This window comes from Netta rufina, assembly GCF_964035555.1.
Source record: "Netta rufina genome assembly, chromosome: 3".
Lineage (NCBI taxonomy): Eukaryota > Metazoa > Chordata > Aves > Anseriformes > Anatidae > Netta > Netta rufina.
The window spans coordinates 33,812,910-33,837,191 of record NC_140125.1 but is presented as its reverse complement, the minus strand read 5'-3'; the positions used below and the strand labels follow the sequence as shown (position 1 = coordinate 33,837,191).

At 41.1% G+C, this 24,282-nt stretch overlaps 1 protein-coding gene across 6 annotated transcripts in view; it reads right to left on the bottom strand.

Annotated features, from left to right (window-relative positions):
* BIRC6 (baculoviral IAP repeat containing 6) overlaps positions 1 to 24,096 on the bottom strand; it is a 176,039-nt gene extending 151,943 nt beyond the window's left edge. For 5 of the 6 annotated variants that reach the window (XM_084283516.1, XM_084283518.1, XM_084283517.1 and 2 more), the window contains exons 1-9: positions 23,722 to 24,096; positions 10,968 to 11,149; positions 8,017 to 8,154; positions 7,418 to 7,611; positions 5,408 to 5,519; positions 4,049 to 4,131; positions 2,676 to 2,898; positions 2,419 to 2,579; positions 282 to 340 (exon numbers count right to left, since the gene is read on the bottom strand). In XM_084283516.1, the coding sequence (XP_084139642.1) occupies positions 282 to 340; positions 2,419 to 2,579; positions 2,676 to 2,898; positions 4,049 to 4,131; positions 5,408 to 5,519; positions 7,418 to 7,611; positions 8,017 to 8,154; positions 10,968 to 11,149; positions 23,722 to 24,019 (1,450 nt within the window). In that variant the 5' untranslated portion in view covers positions 24,020 to 24,096. Of the gene's footprint in view, positions 1 to 281; positions 341 to 2,418; positions 2,580 to 2,675; positions 2,899 to 4,048; positions 4,132 to 5,407; positions 5,520 to 6,631; positions 6,728 to 7,417; positions 7,612 to 8,016; positions 8,155 to 10,967; positions 11,150 to 23,721 lie in introns of those variants that run through there. The other variant, XM_084283519.1, reaches the window with a different exon arrangement.
* Between the last annotated feature and the right edge of the window lie 186 nt (positions 24,097 to 24,282).

Here is a 24,282-nt window from a genome sequence, read left to right as displayed (position 1 = left end):
TGGTTTGTGTGTTTTATTGACAGCAAGATAAGCAATGCTTGTTGTCAAATAAGACATTTATTAACCAAAGTGATTTTTTTTTTCTCTCTCCTGTATCTACTCTCTTCCACCACACAAATAATGACTTAACTATTGGCACTGTTTCAGGTCATTTTTTTCTTCCTCCCCCCCAAATACTATGAATATATATCCTTTGCTTTTGACAGGGATTTCTTAAGAGCCTGAGAAAAACAATTTTCTTTCTGATTTCTAAAGTACTATACAGAGCAAATATAACCTACCTGTCACAGATTCTGATCTGGAATGCTCTTCACTGTCCGAATCCTCCAGTAGGTCATCACTGAAAAAAAATTTATGAATGACACCATGTACACTGTCGCTGCATTCCTATTTTTCAATAAATTAGGAAAAAAAAGGGTAAAGAGAATCAAATGTTGGTTATTATCCTGCGTTTCTTTTAGTCAGTATTGTATATCCATTGCTGGATGTCAGACACAAACATCATGATTTTTTTCCTCAGTAATTGAGGCAGCAGACCGGTCTGCAATTTGCTTCATTCTACTATTGTATTCCCCATAATTCAGACATAAATTGAATGAAAACGAAAGCCAGTTCTCAGAAATCTTTCAGACAAACCACAAAAGCAAACAAACATTCAATACTTAGAAAAAACGATGACACCTTCTTCAAAAGTTCCTCAAAATAGTATCTGAAAGGTGGAGCTGCCAGACTGGTTTCCAATTCTACCAAGCAATTTTGTGCCTAGCCCAGAAGCTGTCATGGTTCAGGGTAGTCCCGTTCCACTCACATGTACTGACTTTCTCCCACAGCACAGCAGCTACCAACAACCATTTATGAGCATTCATTCCATGGTTCAAAATACCTGAATTAATTTTGACTTCCTCAGAGCCCCTTCCTTAAAGAAACAGCATACAAACACGACGTTGTTAAAAAAAAAATAATAAAAAAAAAATACTACCAGATGAGTCATGTTTTCACAAAAGCAGTTTCTGGTCAAGATCCCTCTTGAAGAGAAATAGGCCATTCAGTAGTTCTAAGAATATATGAAGCTTTAACCCATCTGGCTTTCCTAATAGAAGAAAATGATTTGCTATTCCGAGACCTTTTCATACAGAAAGTACAGCAGTGCCTTTGCACCTTCGGGTATAACAACTCTCAGTACCAGTCAGATTCCCACATTTCAACAAACCGGATGCTTTCTCCTCAGGCCCAAGAAAGAGAGTCTTTTTAAATTCAAACCTGATCAACCTTCACTTAAAGACAGCAATGATTCAATTCTTCATCACCCAGCTTCCCCTTGGGTGGGAAAGTGATAGCAAACTTCATAAAGATTAAGTAGAGTGGAAGATGCCTAGTCTTGAGTAGCACCATTGTATTATCCATTAACCACCGATTAAAAACGGCTTAATTCTTTAACTCTCAAGGAGTTTACAGCCCTAAAGCTAAAGTCAGAGCCTAAGTTTCAGCAGCTGTTAGTAATGATTGGCTGTTAGGCCTATAGGCAGCATCCCCTAATGCTGCCCATGTTTCTACATATGCTCTTCAAAACAGCAAGCTTCATATTTGCTCTTCAGTACTGTAGGAATCAAACCAGACTTAAAAAAAAAAAAAAAAAAGTATACTCCTGTGTGTGCAGCAGCACTGTTACTTTCTGATACTGCTTTTTAAGAAGAAACATTCAAAAAAAAATAACCCACAACTTTCGTCCTGAGATTTCCTGTAATGATTCACTCTTTTCTTTGAGTTTTATTAATATGTATTTCCAGTATCATACTGTAAGAAGCATAAATGAAAGAATATTGCTTATTCTCACATGGAACTAAGTGTCAGCATATACTCTAACTTGTTTAAAAGCTTGTGACAGGACTGTCTCATTGTCTGTATATATGTGTTAAAAGTACAAATGAAAGCAATTCCTACCACATCCACATAATTTATTTTCAGAATAACATAAGCAGAAACTAAGGAGAAGCAATCAGAGAAAACAAACAAACAAACAAACAACAAACAAAAACATTCTAAAAGCCTGCAAGTACCCTTCACTTTCAAAACCTGAAATACATAATCCAAAATTAAAATGAAAAGCTATTCCTGAACTTGTATTCTTTGCTCTTTTCTGTCTCTGGAGCATCAGCATAGAGCAACAGTAAGATTTGGTGTCTCTATTAGTGGAAATTAAATACCTGAAACAGTGGAACTAAAATGGAACTAGCTTTAAAGATGGATTTTTTTTTTCAATTGTTGAATTGTGTACAGACACAAAAGAATTAAAATCTCAAAAAAACCCCACACATACTGATGTTACATTTCATGAAACATGACTTAACGGAACAGCATTTACCATTTACAAAGCAGAATTTCTCATTGCTATTTTTTTTTTTTTTTTTAGTGGCATACCTGTCTCCTTCTAATTTTGGTATATCTGAGCAGCTAGATGAATCTTCTAGCCATGCTAGTGTTGGTCTCCTTGAGTCAACCCCTGAGCTCTGTTCTCCTGATAACATAAGTTGCTGCACAATAGCTGGATCATATGCATTGATCTCAAATTTTAAGTGGACCTGAGAAACAACAAAAAGCAGAAGGGATCTTTGACATGTATCAAGACATTCTTAATCAGAAGTAATTAGTTAATAAAAATTAGTTATATTGTATACCTTCATAAGTTTGGAAACATCCCATATGCAGATCTTTCCTCGCTTTGTTGCAGCAGCTAGAAAATGAGGGCAACTTCCAGAACCAAAGCAGGCTATTCTGTCAGTGCCATCTGTGCAGGGAAACTGTGCTGGACTTGTTGCCAGTGTGACTGAAAGAGGTACATTCTGAGTGTGCTCTCCCTTGACAAACGGGCAGTTTGGGGAATGTCTCTCATGTTCAGACCTTTTCATATTAAAAACAAAACATATCAAAATTGATTTCTTACTCTGAAAAGCATATACATCATATACAAACTCAGCCCTTGAAGCCCTGTAACTGAACCATTTGAACTGTATTGTACTCAAATATATAAGAAATTCACTAAAACGTTTTCCCCTGCTATTTCTTAAGAGCAAACTGTATGAAAGCCTCTGATCAATTAATGGGTAATCACATTCAAATGGAAGAATCTGTCCCATAATTAGTCCTAAAAATCATACAATAAAAAAAAAACAACTTCTACAGAGAGTAGCTCATCACATTACCATGAATAACAAAAAAAAAAACACATTAGAATTCCAATACCATGAGATATTATAAGTAGACTTAATATGAAGCTGTAATGTCCCATTTTTATTTCTATACCCACACAAAAAATGAAATTGAAAACAGCCCTAAATGACACATTGACCTAGAAGCATAAAAACCACAACAAATTTCTAACCTTGATATATAAGGAAGCAGAGATAGGACAAAGAGCAATTACACCACTATAAAATGTCTGGAAATTAACAAGGAAATTAATAGGATGGCGACTGTGAAACATGTTAAAAAGGAAAGTTTCCAGCAAGTCAGGAATCTGATGTGTTGAAATAATGATTATAAATTACCGAATAGCCATGACAAAAATTACATTAAGGACCCTTTTTAAATCAATATAAGGTCCTTCACTTCTGTCAGTACACACGATTCTAGCTGATTCAGGCAACTTTTAACAGAGCTTGCAACTTTATGTAGAAGGCAAATATGTACTGCATGGTCACTGCAGTTTAAATACTTGCGTTCTTTTCACAATTGTACAGAAGACTGGATTTAGAACCAGGCAAAGAAATGTCGGTTGCCATTTTTGTCAAGACTTTGAAATGAAATACCACATCAGAATTAAGAAAAACAACTGCAATTTCTGGGTTTTAGTATCATACAGAAGTTTGGATTTCCAGAATGATTCCATGGGAATAATCAAAAAATATTTTATTGTACTATGTCATTCTCATCAGTGCAACTTCCTAAATTCATCAGAAATTCTACTGAGATATGGAGACCTTTGTCCTCCAAGATTTCTAACATCTTCAGCATAAACCTGTCTACTTACTTCAAGTATTATTGAACTTACCAAGGTTCATCTGTAGGCTCCCAGCATACCAAACACACACTACAGGTAAAGCACATGGCTCTGTCATCTCCTGATGAAGCAGGCTATAAAAATAAGAAGGAACACTTGAAATTCATACAGCTATATAACACAAAACACTAAGTGGGTAACCAAGTCCACTCCTTCTAGTGGCATAGCAAAACACAACATCAAATTTATAAAAAGACAAAAATTACATAAAGTGGAAATATTTCACATTAAAAAATTTGATACACAACATTTCTATAGAAGAGATCAAGAAACAACACCCAAGCCACTGATTAAAAGCCACACAGAAATAGATGAGAACATAAGTGAACAGCTTCACTACTAAGACATTTTTTTCTTTGGAGAAAACTCATAAGGTTCAAAAATTCTGCTGAGCTTCAAAATTTTAACTGTACATTTGCATGCTTGTAAAAATACAATTTGAAAAACACATTTCCTATTATGCCTTCAATCTGCTGAAATATAAAGCATTCGATATCAACTCCTCAGCAAAGATGGTTGTTACAAGCAGAAGTGACAGAGGAAAAGAATAGAATTTTCCGTTCTCTTAAATTTAGCATTTTCATGACTACTTTTCAAGTCACTGAGATACACTTGGGAACATGCAGATATAATTCTAACATTTTTTTCCTGTATTTTAATTCCTGAACATGCTCTTTTCAAGAGCACTTAAGAAAAACATTACCATTTGAACCTATCAAATGTTGCGATGACATAAGGCAGACAATATGGATGTCAAACAACATGTACTATGTACATCCATACCATACATAAGTATTTTACAGTGAAAATAACCTCAGAAAATGAAAAATGGGAATAGAAAAAAGAGTAGTGGAGTAAAATGTTGAGGCTGTAGTATTCAGTAAGCTCAATAATTTAGTAATGTGATCTACGATTGCTGTTTGTCACAATATAGTTTTCTTTAAGTGCCACTGGGAAAATGTAGTTAAAAAAATCTGGTGTCAGGCCTTCTGCTTTCTCTTCTTCACTCATACTGTAAAAAGTAAGAATATTTACTCAACAATCTCATGCGGAGAAAAAGAGATGCTGTGTAACTACCCAGTTCATCTTTATATAACTCAGATTTATCTGATACTTATGAGCATTTTATATGCTTAAGTTAGAACAATGTTTTCCGTGATCTGTACAAGAAAGAAGCAACCTCAAGGCATGAAAATATGGAACAGTAAGAAAAAAAGAGCCAAATGACATTTTTTCATTATGCCTTCTGAATTATTTTGGAAATCCATTAAGGAAAAAAAAATAAATTACTCTTTTCCTCCCCAAACCGTCACTTAGGAAACAAATACTATGAATAACAAAACCTTTTACCTGGTGATAGAACCCAGCTTGAGCCATAGGATCTGGCTGTGCCCACCTATAACCCACATGAGGCCATGAAGTGAACGTCTCCCTTCTGTTAGCTTCACTATACATCAAAGACCTAGAAAGGCAAAAAAACCTGCATTATCCAAAACTAAATAACTAAATAAAAAACAACGAAGTAAACTTATTATGAGATATTTTCAATGCTTTAGCAACTGTTAGAAATAACACAGGTAGTTATCAATAACTTTCATTTAAAATAATCATTAACAGTTACAGGAAAGTTACAAAGTTCTCTCACTTAGGTGCCTAAAGTGCCTCAGCAAAGGACCAAAAGCAGTACACAACAACCTGGAGGCCTTAAAAGTGGAATAAATAAAAGTGGAATAAAGTGGTTTGTTTTTTTAAATGATGACTACTGCAGAAATCTGGGTTTATCAATTGAACAGGTAAGAAAATACATATTTTAAAATACCCCAGTGGGATATTTTAAGCTTGACTGAATACATGCAGTACAAACTTCCCAATGTTTGTCACTTAGTGCATATTGTAATATTTGAGAATTACGAACTATTAAATCGCAAAATCTGAAATCCTCTGTAAATGCAACACCTACAAGGAAAATAAGCACAATTTTTTCCCTGCCTTCCCTGTTTAATTTCAGTGCATATCTCTCATTTGAAATAGCACGTGAGAAACAGCTATCATCTTTTATTTTTTCTTGACTCAAGTTCTCCAGTATCATCCCATAAGATGCCATCCAGCACAGAAAGGTACGTATGGCTGTAAGAACTAACATTGTTCAATGGAAAAGTGCCTCACTTCTTGCTTCTTCCCCTCAGTGTCAAGAGCTTCTTGCTGCTTTGCAAGAGAATGGTTATATGAAACATTTCCCACCAAGGAAATAAAATATTCTTTTAACAACCACTAAAGGGGTGTCGTAAGTTGACATTACACCGTCTTCAGAAACTGACCTCAGAGAGCTCTAACCAACAATACAATATGGCGAGGTACAGGTAGACCTGGAAGTTTGGGGAGGGGAGGTAAGAGATGCAATCATATATTTTTTTCTTAATTATTTGAACCGTAACATATAATGATATACTTGCAAAACAGTATTTATATAGAAACTTTCAAGAAGGCATTCATTTACAGACTTTGAAGATTTATCAGCATTCTAACTAGTCTCAGCTTACGAAGGTTAAAATAATAGGTTACTCACTTACTTACACATTATCACTTGGATCAGAAAGAGATGAAGCAACAGTCTATGAGGTAAATTTTCTCTGATCCCAAACACATAGCAGGTGACTAGAGAGTTCAGAAGTTGCATTTACACCCAAAGGTAACAACTTCCTAAACTTTATCCTCTAAAACACAAAGCAAGGGCATAACTCCTTCCTGCATGAAGGAAAAGGAATTGATTTCATGATGTAGCATAGTGTGTATGCTCTAACTTTGGTAGACAAATGTGTGCACTTTGTGTTCAGAAGAAGCATCTACCAGCTCTTAAAGCCATGCAGTTTCTGAATATGTTAACATTGCAGCCTCCGAAGGTTTATAGTACCAGCTTGAGTACAGCCAGTAACTCAAGTAACTAGTCACGTGCACTATACTGTCCAGACACAACCATAACCAAACATTATGAAGAATAAAATGTGGATGAACACAACATATTAACATGCTATAGTACCACCTGGGGACCTAAACGTAGGGCTGCATATGTTACCTTTCTGAACATGTATGTTGGGAGTAAGAACAAAATGAATTCATCTGATAGGCACAGAGGTCAGAATCCAAACATAAGTCTTCTGGTACTCAAAGGTTTCTCTAAGTTTAGTAATAGGTACAGTGCATTTTGCATTAAACACTTGGTTAGCTGTATGTATAAGAGCAAGAACATACAGAGCAGGACTAATTCATTTTTTTTCCCCCTTTCAGGGAATAAGGTCATTTCAGAGCTTATCCTGATCCAACTAAGGGGTCAAATTCATCATTTATTTTGTCTTTACGTACCTGTCCACAGATCGACCAGGTCCCACACCAAGTTCTGGTCGTGCGCTGGGTAAGAGGTAAGATAACCTATCCATCACAGAGGATGCTACAGGTAAGGCAGCAATATTTTGATTTATCTTCTTGAGTTCATTTACAATGGCACTGGCGACAGACTTCAAAACATGATGAGGAAGGTGGAACGTAACCGTTGCCCACTGAATTAAGGGGGGAAAAAAGTGCACAGGTAAATACGTTTTAAGATTTTAACATGTACACAACAAATAGTTCATAAAGGTGTCAAAAGCAAAAAGAAATGCATGTATTGCATTCTTTCATGATTTCAGTTAATTTAAGTAATACAAGAACAGACACACAAAAGCAGCATGGACATAATGATGCAAGGAAATTTTGTGTGTTTAAAATGTTAAGCTTACACCCTGCTAGTTTCTTTTTGAATAAGTAGAATTTCCCTCAGAAGAACTAAGGAACACATAATATGTTTCATCCTCTTCAAAAGAAATTCGTCACACCAAGTCAAGCAGTCTGAATGCTTCGTTAATGATATGCAAGCAAATTTGAGTTGGGAATCCATGCTAGACAGTAGGAAAACAAATTCTCACCTTCGCAACTTTATGATTTGCTGCTGTTTCATGTGAGGTATTTTTTAAACCATCCTTCAGTTGTGTGATGAATAAGTCATATCCCTCTGTGCTAGAAACATCTACTTTTTCTATGCAAGCAGATAACAGCTGCTGAGCCTAAAATGCAGATGTGCAAGAGCAGTTAGCACCCACGTTAAATAGCTCCAGACGAGAACTACAACTGTTTCGTTATTCTGGGAAATGCACTTTGGCACACCTAGTTTGTTTTATGTTATATCAGCATAATCCCACAGAAGACCCAAAGTTGAGCAAGCAGTTCCAGATTTTAGTTTGTAGCCCAACCAATGGATAAATATCTGCAGTAATTTCAGTAATTATTGCAAGTTCCCTCAGGTACTGTATTACCAAATGTTAAACAACTCAGTCACATAAACAATTAACACATCACATATTAACGCCAAGCAAAATAAAATCACGTATTACCCAGTGGTTTTCATTCAAAATGATTCATTCACCTTCAGGGACAAAAAATGAGTCCACAAGTTTTGACATTTTTCTGAGTATCTTTATATATAAAGGAAAGTAACAGATGATACAGAGCAAAACAACACTAGCAAAATTATAGATAAATTACTTACAATGCTAGTATAATAAATTAAGTTGGAAAACTAGGCAGAAGGAAATGGGCTGGTTTTGAAATCTAGAGAATTTTTACAACTCAGAACTAACGCAACTAGAAAAGAACACTGTAAACATCCATTTACACAACTTCTTTTTCTTCCATGTCCTATGTGTTTCTGGTTTGCCCCACTAAGCGTTAGTTTCACGTCCACGGGTAAGATTTAAAGGTAGACCTTTTGGGCCAAGCACAGAGCATTCTGTACCTGTTGTTAAGTAGGCTACATCTGAAAAACACTCAGGAACTGCTCCAAACAGAATGGCTGCTTGCTTACAAGCTTGGGGAGCTCAGGGGGAAAGAGCAGAATAAGGCCACTCAGCCGCCTAGCTAAGCCTGTGTCTGTTCCTCAGATTTCAACAAACTCATACTTCACAAATCTCTCACAGAAGACAGAAGATCAACAGATGAACTGTAAATGTTTATAATTTTACAGTGTTCTAGGGAGAAGTAAAAACAGCATAAAGGCAATATCACAGCTTGTCAATGTCGCTGATTAGAAATGCACACACAACGCACTGCATCACCAGCAGACCTATCTTAAAGAGCAAAGATTTGCAGAGAAGTTCTACAGACTAACAAAAAATACTCTTGCTTGGATAAAGGTTCTTAATCTTCCTGTGATGAAGGAATTGGATTGATGCATTTGGATGATGTTTAATATCTGCTAAAACTTTCTGAAGTCCATGTAACTTCTGTTTACAATTAAAAGATGGCTAACAAAATTCCTCCCATCTTACCAATTTGGTCTTCACCTCTCCCAGCCAGTCCCTGCCAAACTTTAATATTTTCCAATTTCTTTCTACAGAAAGGACCTTTACAGAGAAATGCTACTATCTTAACCCTGAAATAAGGGCTTGCAATTTTTTCTTTAAAACCAAAAGATTCTTTAGCTAAAACTGACACAGTTGGTATTAAAAAGTGAGGCTAAAAACCAACGACAGCAAAACAGAAAAAAAAAAAAAAAAAAAAAAAAGGAAATGCTGACCTATCACCCTCTTCCTATTCAGCCACACACACCAAGATTTCATAGGTAACCACAAAGGGTCTAAAATTGATGCCAGTGGCAGCAAATGTAAGGAACCTGAAAAGGTCTCTGCAGAAACCTCTGTGAAGTAACAGGTTATTGCTGTTACTCCTACTAAGCACCTATCATTCAATTCTCCAAGAGCACGAAAATGTCTGAAATCATGGCTCAGGCTACGGTTTTGTTGGTAGTGCATCATTCAGTACAAATTTATCCCATCCCAAATTGGAAATTGTGCTTTTCACAAAGTGCTTTAAAGATTCAGAATCTGGATCCAGTAGTCCAGTTTTTTTTTCTTGGTTCTCTTTTTCTTTTTTTTTCTTTTTTTTTTTTTTTTTTTTTTGACTGTATTTTAGGACTGTATGTACTAGTCTAAATATTAGCATTGGCAGATGCTCTATGCTCTTCCCAAAGAAAGAATTCATCTCGCTTAGAATTTGAATTGTTGCACAGACCTGCATCCCTTCTCTATTCCACAGGTGAAAGCTACTTTTCTCATCACCAAAGACCTTGTCAGCTATCTTGTATTAGGCAACATAATATTGATGTACATACGACCTCATCTAATAAACACTTCATTAGCCAAGGTAAACCAAGCAACAAACCTGAGCAATACACCTAAGGGAATATGTATCCATTTGATTCCCTTACAGTGATACTACATGGTGGGTTATATTGTCTCAAATCAGGTAGAATCACAAACAATGTTACTGCAACTGTAGGGGTCCAAAGATGAAGGAAAGAAACATTTTGCAGGGGAAAAAAAAAAGTGTGTTGTTTTTTTCTTTCTTTTCTTTCCTTTTTTTTTTTTTCCCCCCCAAATCAGGCCAACTGACCTAATTAGAGAAATTAAATTCCAACATTAACTCTTCACATGCGGCAACATCATATTAACTGCTTTTATAATTGACATTTTTTCCATGAAAGCCTGTACAAAAAACAATCAAAAAAGACCAAGAATGCTAGCAGCCCAGACCAACTTTTAGAAGAGCATATGCTATACATAAGCATTGACAATACTCTGGAAATGAGTCCTTATTTCTGATCACTGAAGTTCCTTTGTTTGAAATAACGTGCTCCTGATGAGGCAAGGCATCATTTGTTTGAGATAGGAATAACCACAAGAAGCTATTGCTCTGTGATGGCCAATAACTAAAAAACTTAACCATTACACGCTGTTAATAGCACACCAGAAACTCCAGGACAAACATCTGGTTTCAGTATTATTGACAGTTATTTACATACTTTTTTCCTCCTGTATCTTACCTCTGTAACCGGCAATTCAAGCTGAACCACGTCATCTTGTTTTGAAACAGGTGTTTGCAGAGCTGTGTCTAACAATAAGATGCCATTGAGATCTTTCCTACATCCTACTGCGTAATCGTCCACAAAGATCACTTTATCCACAGCAGAAATATACTGACATTTCACCCGTCCACCTGGTTTAGCTGTAAAGCAAAAGACAAAAAAAAAATCTTATTAGAAAACAGCTTTTATAAGAGACCTATAATATCTGTTCTGGAAAGTAATGTAACACTCAGGTAAATCTCTGCCTCCCAGGGTAATCAAAACTAGCATATTAGCTATGACACCTTTCATCAAAGCTTCACCCTGCCTCCACCTGTACATTGTCAGAGACACACGACAGATGTGTTCTTCTAGACGTTAAGGTAGTTTATTTCTTCTCTGCTCTGCACACACGATGCCAGGGAGAGGTCAGAGATGTTTGCCAGGGGTGGCTGTCAGCAGATGTAAACAGAGGCTGTGGCAACGGGCACGAGCCCAAATGTTTAAACACTCGATGCTGTCATGTGTCTGAGGCTGGCTGGATTGTAAAACTAACGCGATGTAATACACTACCTGTGTAGAAAGCAAAGTGTGTGAATTCACTGAAAATGTAAGCTGCTGCTACGTGTTAAAAGCACAGAGATACATCATGCGAAGGGCAAAGCTGAAACCTCTGGATAGGCAACATAGAGCTCTTCTTGTTGCACAGGAACAGGAGTTTCCTTAAATTTTGTGTTAATCAAGTCCTGTCCCTGTTCTCTTTCAAGTCCTGTCCCTGTTCTCCTCTTTCTTCAGACACTAGATGCTGTTTTTATTACAACTAATTAAAAAGACATAATTTTGGTAGATAACATCCAGATAAAGACAACTACAATCCCAAATTCTTTCATCTCCACACTCTGATACGGATAAACAGAAATTAAACCTTCTTGAATGGAGGAAACATAAATCTGACCACGCTGCATTTGTAGCATCCTCTCTCAAAAACAGTACAAGACTAAATGTCAGCAGCCCTCGTCACCAAATTTTCTGAACCAATGACTCACGCATACTCAAAATATAGGACACAAAATATAGGTCTTTGTCTGCGTGAAGTATACTCAGTTGGAAGCATTGCTACAGAAGTCAGAAACACTTGAAGAGCCCCAGAATCACTCGATAGTGGAGAAGCTGTTGGTCCTACCTCACCTTTAAAAAAGGGTCCTTTTGGCAACAGGCTGGCATTCCTCCCACAAGAATTTCTACAGACAACACAGCTGCAGGCAAGGAAACAAGTCCTTCTATAGAAAAATAATGGTTTCTACAAAAATTCAAATATAAGTTTGAACTTGACAGATCACAACAGGACACTTTCTTTAACCCATCACTTCTCTCCTATTCTTTTTAGGGAAGATGAGAAAAGCAGCTCACCTTTTCGGGCAGTGCCAACAGCACAGCCACTTCTGATTTCCTGTCAACCACAGGAGTATGTTCATGCCCTATGAGTATGAGTTAAGCAGCCTGTAGGAGCCCTGGTCCCATATGGCTTTTAAGGCTAGATTTGTTTTATTCTTAAACCATTTTTGCAGCGAAGTTAAAGAAATCTCCTGTGTAAACCACCACCTGGCTAACAAGTACCCTCTGCGCAAGCAGTCCCAATTTTACAAGACAATGAAGATTAATTATGAGGTAGACAACAAGCCTAATCAAGACACTGTTTTTACTGTTACGAAACAAAGCAAAACCTTCTAACTACAGCCCAAGTCCCAACAGCTGTGATTCTCACGGGGCTTCCAAATACTTTGGTTATTTACATGCCAGAAAGATTTTGGCTAAACTAGCTCTAGAACATTACTTACGGTTGCCAGCTGCATTTTATTTGAAGCACATAAATCCCAAACAAGCTACCTTAATCTGAGCCTAAGAAACTTCAAGGAAATTATGCCATCGGTGTTGAGCATTGCTCCAAAACCCAGGGAAACACCTTCTGCAGTCATCTGGCTTACAACATGAGTAGCCTCTGAACTGTTGTCCAACTCTGCTTTCCAGCCTTAGCACAAGCAGATCGCAGTTCCTCTCAACATCTCTGGCTTATCTGTCTAGGATTAACACCACTGCAAATCACAAAGAAATTGTTAAGCTTTTTGTCAGTTCCTTTAAGGAAACCTGGCTGCTAGCACGCTGGAAGTGAGAGTCCAACAGCGCATTAAGTTATGGTATGTCACCTACAGCAGCATTACAGCCAGTGACCTGGGGAGCTGAAAGCAAAGCAAACAAACAACAGATTGCAAAAAATGAAGAATTTGGGAAAGGGAACATTCCCCCCCACCTTCCGTGTGTCACACAGTACAGAACAGAGACCAGCAATTTCCTGTGCTCAGAAATTTGACCTATGAAAACATCTATTAGAGAAAACCAGCTTGCCTGTAGAATACATAAAGATCTAAGCAGCTTTGATTGTGCCCCCTTGTCTGCAGGCATCGCGATGAACCAAAGCAAGCACCCATTTGGCCTGGCTTTTTAAGGAGTAGAACTAAAAAGCTTCTCGCAGTTTCTCTGGTTATAGAGAGTTTTAGCCCCAGTGAGGCTACAGCTGAAAAGAAAGTGGCTGTTACATGAACATGCGTGGCCACCAACACGAAGAGATGCAGGTCACTGTTGAGAGGAACGCCTGTGGTCTTTTCCAATATTAAAAAAAAAAAAAAAGTCAAACCACCCTGAATACTGCTAGTCAGGAACGGCACTAAAACACATAGCAGTTAGTAAATCTCTTGACAGGACACTCCCAACGCACAGCATGCAAAATAAAAAATAAAATAAACAAAACACAAATAATATCTAAGTTACAGCCAAGTAGGACTTATCTACAGCGATAAAGTGAGAGCAGTAAATGCATGTGTCATAGCAAGGCTTCCATAATGCCAAGATCCAAGGCCAACCACCTACAGGGACATCCATCACTTCTACCTATGGACGCAGCAAGGCCTTTTGATTGAGAACTCCAAGTAATATTTTTGGAGAAATACAACTCCCATCAGCTCAGCAAAACACACTTCATGTGCACTGATACCGTTTTTTCCTCTTGCAATCTAAACTAAAACACCCAAACAAGATCCCAGCGCCCACTTCAAAATACTGCAGCCATGGGAATCAAAGCACATAAAGGTTTGGAGTTCAAAAGCTTTGCCTGTCCTTTTAACTTTGCATCATTAGATTTCAACATCTCAAGCTGTTTAAAGGAAGAGAATCCAAAAACTCAAGGGAAGAGAATGGTACAACTGCCAAAGTCCTTAAAATTTACTATAAGAATTAAAAACAAAACTTTATCTTCCCCTTTGTATTGTCAAGTGTAGGTGTAAAGCTTTAAGTTTAGGAGATATTACCACTCACGGGAATAGGCTGTGTGAAATTCTTCTTCCACAAGCCAGGTTAACAGACAGTAAAAGGACAGCAAGTAAGCAAACCACGGAAATGGTCTGGTTTAAAAAAAAAAAAAAAAAAAAGCCCTGACTGCTCATCAGCACTGAATTTAGCAGCTGTCAATCCTCTCTCATTCCTCCTGCATCTTCAGTGCAAACTTCAGCAGCGCTCCGTACCTTCGAGGTCCAGCTCCAGCCCCTGATTTGCACCAAACGTCACCTCAGCAAAGCACTCTGCTGCCACCTTGGAGACACTCTGTGCACCCCTTCTTTCCCCAGAGAAAAACTCCCTAAATTGAAGGATAAGGGTGGAAAGGAATCTCTTGGATGCAAACAAGTTGAAGTTGCCATTTTAGATGAATGAACTGGACATGCTTAAACCTCCTTGTTTCCTACATGAGCAACGCTTTCACTTTTAAATCCCACTACGTACTTACACCTCTATCTGCCACATCGCTGGGAATAGCAGTCCAAAATGAAGGAAGAAACCAAAACCACATTTAGAGCTGAAACAGGAAAAAAACACTAAAATTGATCTCTAGCAGCAGGAATGCTAAAGGAGGCAGAAACACCCAGCTCAGCATTGCCAAGTGCCTGCACTTTATTTGCAACTCCAGCATGTGCCAAAATTGGATTTCGTTAATCAAGAACAAGGCACGTGACTTACAGTTTATCTTTTCCTTTAGCTTCAAGCAGGACAGGATCGTTTCAGTATCGGTTTCACTGTATGAGAGCAGGGTTTAATACTTCTTGTTAAAGGGGTGTAGGAAGGTGTGTGACCTGGCCCAAAACATGGGAGGCTGTCAAAGGAATATTAACCAGACGTGTCCGATCAAGGAATTCATAACAGAAGTTAACATTAACTCTTAAAAGCTTCCAAATCAAAAAAAAAAGATGGTGTCTTTTTCACAGTTTTTCTCCAAATAAGAACTATGATTTTCAGGGAAGATCTATTTGGGAAATTTCAGGCAGGTTACAGGGCATCCACACGGACCCAGAGACAGGCAAAGAACGCTCTACAGGTCAGCACCGGGAAGTCCCCATTCTTCTAGAGCGGTTCCCATCACAGCATTTCACAACAAAACCGTTGCCAGCTGAAATGTTTACCACCAGTTCCTCTTTCTGTCACTAAAATGGCCAGAGGAGCTGAGTTCACCCATTACGTACCCTGCAGTCTCTAACGGGAGAAAACAGCTCCAGTTATGGCACTTTTAAAACTCCAGGTCTGTTTGGCAGGAACAGGTCTAGTTGTTTTTTCCCCCTTTCTTTGTCCAAGTCCCAAATTGTAAAGAGCTTCCGAAACACCAAGCTGGAGGACTGCCTGAACTCCCAGGCCTGAAGCTGGGAGTTAATGATTCAACACTAAGCTGGCAGACAGCTACGGTGGCATTCAAAGGTTGACAGGGCTTGCTATCTCCATCGGTGACCTGGACGATGGATCAGAAGGCACCTTCAGCTCAACTGTGATGACCCCAAATGGGAGGAGAGAGGGAAGCGAGGCAGCTGAGGCATTAAAGGGCAGAGCTGCCATTTAAACGGACCTCGAAGAGCCAAAGAAATGGCTTGACGGGGATCTTGTGAACTTCAACAAGGACAAGTGCAAGGTCTTACGGGTCTAAACTCACCACACAAGGGGATAGGAGTTGAGGGGCAAACATCAATAGCTCTGCTCAACGATTTTGAAGCCACGTGCAGAAAGATAACTGTACACAGGAGTAACCAAACTGAGTCAGAGGAAGGATGCACATTTTATCCAAGACAGTGCTCTAAATGAAATGTTCAGTAAATCATTTAAGAAAAGGTACGTGTACAACATGTTCTTTGTCTAATGCTGCTGTGATTCCACCTAAACATCTAGCATCCACAATCGTCTGTAGCCAAGAGCTGCATGTGGTACCGTTTCTAGCAATTGGTTTAAATTGGGCACCTGATCATTTCTTTTGATGCCCTCCAGACCATGCTGGAAGAGACAGTTCAATCCAAACTTACGTTTTCCACAAACCCAGAACTTTGCAAACCTCTCTCACACTCCTACCTTCCCACTTCCAACTCTCCATCACATTTTTTGGGTTGAATATTCATGGTCTATTGGGTTGTCTTGCACAGGTAACCCACTGCCTGCCTTACATTTGTAGTTCTGTTAGACTCCTTTTGAGTGGAAATAAGCAAAATTGCACACGTGACAGCACGGAGATGCGCTTATATTCTCTGACTGTTTTTTTTGACTTCTCCACTAATTGCTTACATGATCGCTGCTGAGCATTTAGCTGGTATTTCATATTTCTAGCACAAGTGCAAGATCTCATTCTGTCATTATGAGTCAGTTCAGAGCCCAGAACACCAGGCTCCGGCTCCGCTGAATTCTTATGAGGACTTCAAATTAATTAAATGCATTCTCACAGGAGTTTTTCTTCCCCTGATAATTGCTTCCATATAAGAAAGCTGAAGTAGAGCAGGCTAGATCCATTAGTGTTTAAGCTATATTTACAAGTGGAAGTATTCTTTAGGATGAATTTTCAAATGCTGCGTAAGAACTGGCAAAAATGAAGGAACTTGTACATTTAAGACAACTACACGCAGCATAAGGATATCTGAACATGGTGACCAAGCAAGTTGAACTTCAGTGTCACTATAAGGGGGCATTCCCAAAGGTTAACTTAAGCCTTGGAAGCCTGGGCTTGCCATGCTGCTTCAATGGGAGGCAAGTTCCTCCAAAAGTTCAGAGTACAGCCTTCTGCGTTATTACCTGGAGAAGAAACCTACAACTGTTTGTTAATTCTGGCTTACAAAAGCTATAGAAAACAGAAAAAAATCCACTATTAAAAGAAAGTCTATCTAGCAGTGCCATGTGCCATCATTTACAACTCAGCCTGGATGTAGGATCCAGTAGAAGAGAGGTCAGTTGAATCTGCCACAACATTTCTCCACAACACCCTTACTTTCTTGAAGTAGTTTTTCCTGCCAGTTTCTGTAGCCTGTCACCCAGTGAACAGTTTATCAAACTCTTCTTCTACAGCTGCCAGATGCTCAGCCAGGATTTTGGTTGCTTCACTCAGGTCAGGGAAGTGCAGCGGACTGAAGAGCTCTCCCTCCACCAACTGCAGAGCAGGCTGAAGCACTGCCTGGCCGGCAGCACGCTGTGCAAGCCTTCACTAACCTGCACTGGGGGCGGGACACACGTTTCCATGAATGATACTAACCTTCAAGACCACTTAACTGACATGCAAATTCCCTCCTCCTCCAAGTAACACAAAAAATATCCGTAAAACACTCACTGAACAGCCTTAGCAGATACCCCGAGACACTTTTAAGCATCATGATGTTTGTAATTATGTGACAGGTAAGTTGTTATTTCCATATTTTTACGCTTTTAAGCTGGGCAGTAAAACAAAGGCTGGCCTTTTTCCCCCTTCTCGTGCACCATCCTTATCAGCGCAGCGCTCTCTCCCCTGACATACATGCAAATCTTCAAACAATGTTTTGCTTATACCAGACTTCCCGTCTGCTTTTTGCCTAGTGGTGTGCACCGGGGCCTTACCAAATCCTCACAGCCTTCCCACAGCAAAGGCATCAGGCCAATACCAAACCCAACACCTGACTCCACAGAACCCAAAAGAAGCTGCAGGTGTTGGTATCCACAAGCACAGCACAAAAGGAAGAGCAGAGGGCAGTGACTGCTCTTTCTGCAAGCGTCCACTTGGTGCAAGGTGCTCGTCTGGTGCCGGCACGCGGTTGCTGCAATTAAGGGAGCATTAACTACTTACAGCACAGCTTTCTACCGGCAGAAAGCAATCCTGGGCATCACTTAAGCCCCATCAGGAAAGTGAGCTGATCCATGTGTAAATCTTTTATTTAAAAATACAGAACTGGTGAGCAGCTACGGATCCCAGGGGAACAGACGACATGCAACGAGCTATCTCCTGACACGCCCGGGCACAGCATCATACACTCAAAGGTTGTCCTGGAGTTGTAAACCTTATTTCCATTTCCAAGACACCCTGAAGAACCATTTCTGAAGGACGTCATACTGTTCAGAGAGAATTAAAGAATCCCCATAACAGTGAGGGTAGACAGCTTTGTTTCCTGATTTGAAAGTAACTTGGCAAGAAAACCTGCACTAACAGGTCAACGCCACACACCAAAACCAGACACAATCATTGTTAAAAGATCAACAGAAACAAAGACTGAATCTACAGTCTAGGACACATTTTTCTTATACTCTGTGTTACAAAATCCTTGATGTTTCACATCACTTCAGTTACGGACACCAATGCAGCAGGAACCACAAAAATATTGTTACAAGCTGTATTAGCAAGGGCTCAGAAAGGTGTCCTTCTGAGCCAGTCAGCTGCTAGGCAGGACCAGGGATAGCACAGGAGGGTCTATCAGATCCAGACCATTGAGCACCTCAGCATTCAAAAGACCAAAAGATAAGCTTTCTAAGATGAGCAATCCAAAGCAAAAACCTTCTTCATGCTGCCCTTACTTGAGGTCCAACAGAGGTTTATCTGCTTGCTTTCATAACGTTCTGGACTTGAACTGATCAGTTCTCTCTGCCACAACGTACTTCTGCCAGGTTTCTTCTCTGTTTTGCATAATCTGGTGTGCGACATGACTGGGAGCTGGGCTGTAGGGTTTGTCACATAAGCATATTAAAAGCTGTCCTGACCAAAGATGGACCACAACTGGTACTGAGGTTGAAAACCTCGGGACTTCTCACACCAACCAGAAATACCTCAACTACCTGAGATGGAACACAGCAGGAAGGCAAAGGTCAAATCCCAGGCACAGAGCACAGTATCTCCTCTTCAGGTCAGCTAGAAGTATTTCAAGACGCATCTTCCTGCCTGCAGAAGACCTTTTTCAGAGTCCATTTGCACAGGTCTAGGAAATTTTTGATTTTCTGACTTTAAGCAATCTGAAACCTTTACTCATACAGTGCTATTGTTGTGATGACAGCCACGAATCCATCAGCCAGATATGAATAATCCGGCAAGTTTTGCTCTCTTGTCTGGCAACATCGCATATGCCTGCATCACTGTTTGTTGTTACTTCTGGATCCCTGCAATAAACATCCTAATGTAAAAACTCCTTTACAGACACACAAAGAGATCTCTATTTTTATTTTATGTTAGCTTTTGCAGAAGACAATCCAGACGTGCTCCCACAGAGCTGGAAGTACCAGCTGACAGCATCTTGATAGTCTTGCAAGGTGAGTGTCAAGTGTGATGTCCCCTGATTAAGCTAGCAAACGAACAGAGCACGTGGTGGTCTACAGTCATTGTTGGTATTAAACACAACTCAAATCCAACAGATCTCCTATCCTACTTTTTCTATGACTCTCCATGAATAACCTTAGGATCACATACATCAATGGAATGACCTCTTTGAGAAATGTTTTTCCCAGATGAGCATTGTCAGCCACATCAAGATGGGCTGCAGCAGATCCCTAGGCAACGTGAGTGGTACTGCGGTGAGCTTGGAACTGCTGGAAGTGCTGCTGCCTGCAACTCCTCCAAGCCTAGAAGGGGACGGCAGAGTATCCCAATAGGTTCTTCCAAGAGATTACACAAAGCGCACGCTCCCTCTGTGATTTCCGAGCTGTACCGGGTCTGCACTGCAAAGGAGAATCTTTTCTTCTAGTTTTGCCTCTTCTACCACATGGAAACGAAACAAAAAGGAACAGGACAGGATATCCCCAGAGGGATTGCCAAGGCTCCGTACTTCAGAGTAATGCAGCTGAGGACAAGCAGCACTCCCCAGCTTGCTGCCACAGATGACTCTCCTGGGCTGGGATCTATTTCCTTCTCAGTTCTTCTGTAGGAGGACCGGTGGCTAAGGGGCTTCTGGTGATAACGCAGCCTCTTCTTCCCCTGCTGGAACTGTTATGTATATGCACTGACCGGATTCTGCCCTGTATGAAGCACTTGGATTCAGAAGTCTGTATTTTTTGATCACTTTTAGGGACTCTGGAGTAATTTAGAAGACTTGAGCCATGAAACACTATGCATGTTAGCAAACAAGGCTCTGAAGCCATTACTATGACAAATTCATCTCAAAAAAACCTACAGAAACCTTCAAGATGGGGACTGCCCATCAGCCAGTACATTCCAGTTCCTTAACGGGTTCCTGGTCAAGCTTCCCTGGGAATCACAGCACTCTCCCAGTTCAAGCAGTTTTCTTCCTTGATTTGTAAATAAAAGGATCTGATCCATCAAACATTTGTTTGGACACACCGAGAGTCACCTGAGATGACTGAAGTTTGCTTTGCTTTTGTTGTTCTTTTTGTCTGTTTTGGTTTGTTCTTTGAGGCAGAGGAGAAGGCTCTTCCTTAGAGCACTGCGTCTAGAGACTGACATTTGGACCCTTCGTGCTCTTCGGGTGCAAGTGTTCAACTCGAAACTGGAAGCACACAAATACTTGAATCCCTAAGAGGGAATAAAGAGCCTGACAGACACGCAGGACAGCTTCCTGTTAGTCCTGAGTGACCACTACCAACAAACACAGAACCGCCAACATCCAGTTATCACGGGAATTGTCCTTGCATTTCCCAGCCGGTCTCTCTGAGGAGCACCGTGTGCCAGCCATCATGTAATGGCTTTGGCAGAACAGAAAGAACAACCTCACAGCCAGGTAAGACAAAGATTAATGCTACAGGATCACCCGATTTTCCCCTTAGCTCTTATTCACTCTCAAACTCCGAGCTGCTCCGAGCAATGACCTGGTGCTCTTGAATACACCTGCAACGTCCACCCAGGGAACGGACTGAAATAGTGAAAGATGATCACACGTTCAGTAGGCAGGTCTGAAGAAGACTCAGAGTTGTATCACATAAAAGTATGGGAGAGGAACAAAAAGCATGAATAGTCCTCACTGAATTCCTACAGCTTGGGCACAGAAGAACAATCTCTGGCTCATCCGATACATCAGACCAATGATGTTAACACCAGAAACTGACACACAAAGGCCAGAGGCTACAGCTGGATCTTCGGAAGCATAGGGAAGACCCGATCTATAACTGAACTGCCTGCTGCCTCTCAGTCTTTTGTCTTGTTCTTTAACACGCTGAAGAAAGCAATCAGCATTTACATCCTAATGAAGGCAGGCTCCGCTGCTCCACCAGACTGAGTACTCCACAGGTCCAGTCTTTTCACTAAGAAGGAGCTCAGAGCTAACCATATTAATATAGGTGCCGTGAACTGCAACTGCAGATGAAAGCAACACCAGGGTTTGGTGGTATTTTATTTTATTCTTCCCTTTCCCGTAATAGGCGATCCTTTTTCTTCCTCCACTTTCTAGATGGAGAAGCTGCAACGGTTATATATATATATATTTTATTATTTTTTTTCCCTTAGGTAATGAGCAACAGCCTTTCTGTCCACCAGAAAACTTTTGGCAGGGCAAAAGCCCCGGTTACCAAGGAGGGCAGCAGTCTCCCAAGAGCAGCAGCTTTAATTCCTAGGGACTCTATTTTTAGTTGCAGCACCAGAAGTCCCTGTAACAACAATATCCTTTGACCTGTCATTTATGTCAGTGGAGGGAACGGGGACAGAGCCAGTCTACAGGTCTGAGTGTTCAACTGCTGCTACCCTACATGAAAAGAGTTTGTGCTGTACAGAGCACGCGGACATCTGAGAACAGTTGAATTCCCTTTTCCTCCTCTTCCCAGAGAAGGGCTGAAGAGGGAGAGAACAGGAATGAACACAGTCAATAACAGCCTCGGGGACCGACTGCTGAGATGCACCTGACTTCTGACAGTCACGCCAGCCTGAACCTGCAAGGATGTTCGCTTCAAGTTTCTTCAAGCTAAACCGAGGTTATCAATTTTTTTCCATTAACATAATCATCAGTCACCCAGGAGCAGAAAAAATTTGGGTAGCTTGCAAGCAATTCTGTTTGGTGTGAGGAGGAGTAGGATCCTCCTCTTGCAGTCGCTCTGACTGTCACAGGGAAGACTGACAGTAAGGGAGGTATACAGGGGGAATGTGCGTAACAGAAGCAGAGCAGGAAGTTATTTTTAAATAGTTACTATTCAGAGAAGAATTACCATTAGCGTTTTGAATACTAAATCAAATCCCTTGCAAGGCTTTTATCACAGTAAAATGGAAAAAAAAAAAAAAGCTCCGACTGATTTAAAGTTCACTCCTTCTTCTGCCCCTGAGAATTAAACATTTCCTACACAGCCAACCAATTATAAATTAAGCCCCCAAATTTATGCCCTCTTCCTCCAGAGCTCAGAAGCAATTCTCAAATTCTGGCAATAGTTTAAAAAAAATAAAGAAATTAAGTTACTAATAACAATAAAAGCGCTTTAGGAGAAAGCAAGATAGAGAAAAAAAAACAAACACACACACACACACACACAAAAAAAAAAAAACCACAAAAAAAAGAATTTTAAAAGCAGAGTGATTTGAATTCCGAAGAAAGCGGGAAACACCACACAAGAGTCTGATTTTCATTACAACCAAGCTACAAAAGCAGTCGACAGCTGCTCAATAATTCCATAAGTTATTTTTTCTCCAACCTTTTAAAAATACATCTACTCTAAATCATGAAAAGAAATGACAAATTTTTTTGTTCTATTCTTTTCAGGTTGACAGAATAGTTGCTGGTTCTTAAAGCATAAGTACCTGCAGTACCTAGACTCTGTCATCTCCGCACCATTCCTGGCATTTCTGTGCCCCGTGCAGGTGACAACCATCAATCCTTCACTGACATCCCTCAGCAAAACCCGATCCTCTTAGTTACACTCATCTATACAACTCTAAGGAGAGCCTAAACACACAAACAGTACAAAGCAAATCTTTCTGTTTCAAGGACTGGTCTCACAACATACCAGAAGAAAACCCCACAATATTTTGACAACTACCACAGCTTAAGACCCATTAATGAACTGGGGGGGCGGAAGCTGTGTCAATCACACGTGGATCTTTTCCTATGGACCTAGACTGTAAATAAGGTACAAAGAGAAATGGGTGACCAAGAGCACGGCTTCACAGCTGCAGAGATGCTGGGGTCTAGCCTCCACAGAGGTTGTCCACAGGGTTGTCCACAACCCTGCCTGCTTACCGTAACACCCGAGGGAGTGCTACTAGCATGAAAGGCAGTCGAGATATGTGGCAGCCTGAGGAGCGACGCAAAGGTATATTTAAGATGAATAGCTACATAACTTTGGGATGGATTCTGCTCTTAAAAAACTCTGTGCCACGAGAGATGAGGGACGGAGCTGGAAGGCCCCTCTGCCGAGCGGGATCACCTGTGGCACCCACACAGGACGGCACCGCCCCCCCCCCCCCCCCTCACCCCTCACCCCTCGCCCCTCACTCCCCGCTCACCGTTGAGCGCCGACGCCTGCAGCGTGGCCCCGGAGGTGCCGTCGATGACTTTGATGGCGCCGCGCGCCGTGACGGCCAGGATGGCGTTGAGGGCCGGGTGGTAGCACAGGCTGCGCAGCCCCTCGGCGTCGCAGCGCAGGCAGCCGTCCCGCAGCAGCAGCCACTCGCACGGGCCCGGCCCGGACGACGCCGACGACGCCGCCGGGGCCGGCCCCGAGCCGGAGCCGGAGCCGGAGCCGGGACCGGGGCCGGGCCCGGCTGGGGGAGCCGGAGCGGAGGAGCAGGAGGCCGCCGCCATGTCGCGGGCCGCCGCCGCCCTGAGGAGAGGAGGCCCGGGGGCGCCGCTCGCTGCCAGGCCCGGCCGCCGCCGCCGCCGCCGCCGCCAGTCAGCAGCCGGGGCCGGGGAGACGGGGAGAGGGAGAGCGCCAGCGTGCGCGGGAAGTGACGCAAGCGCGCCGGATGCGGAACGGAGCGCCGGGCCCCGAGTGGGGAGGGGAAGGGAAGGGAAGGGAAGGGAAGGGAAGGGAAGGGAGGGGAGGGGGGAGAGCGGCTGCGGGCAGG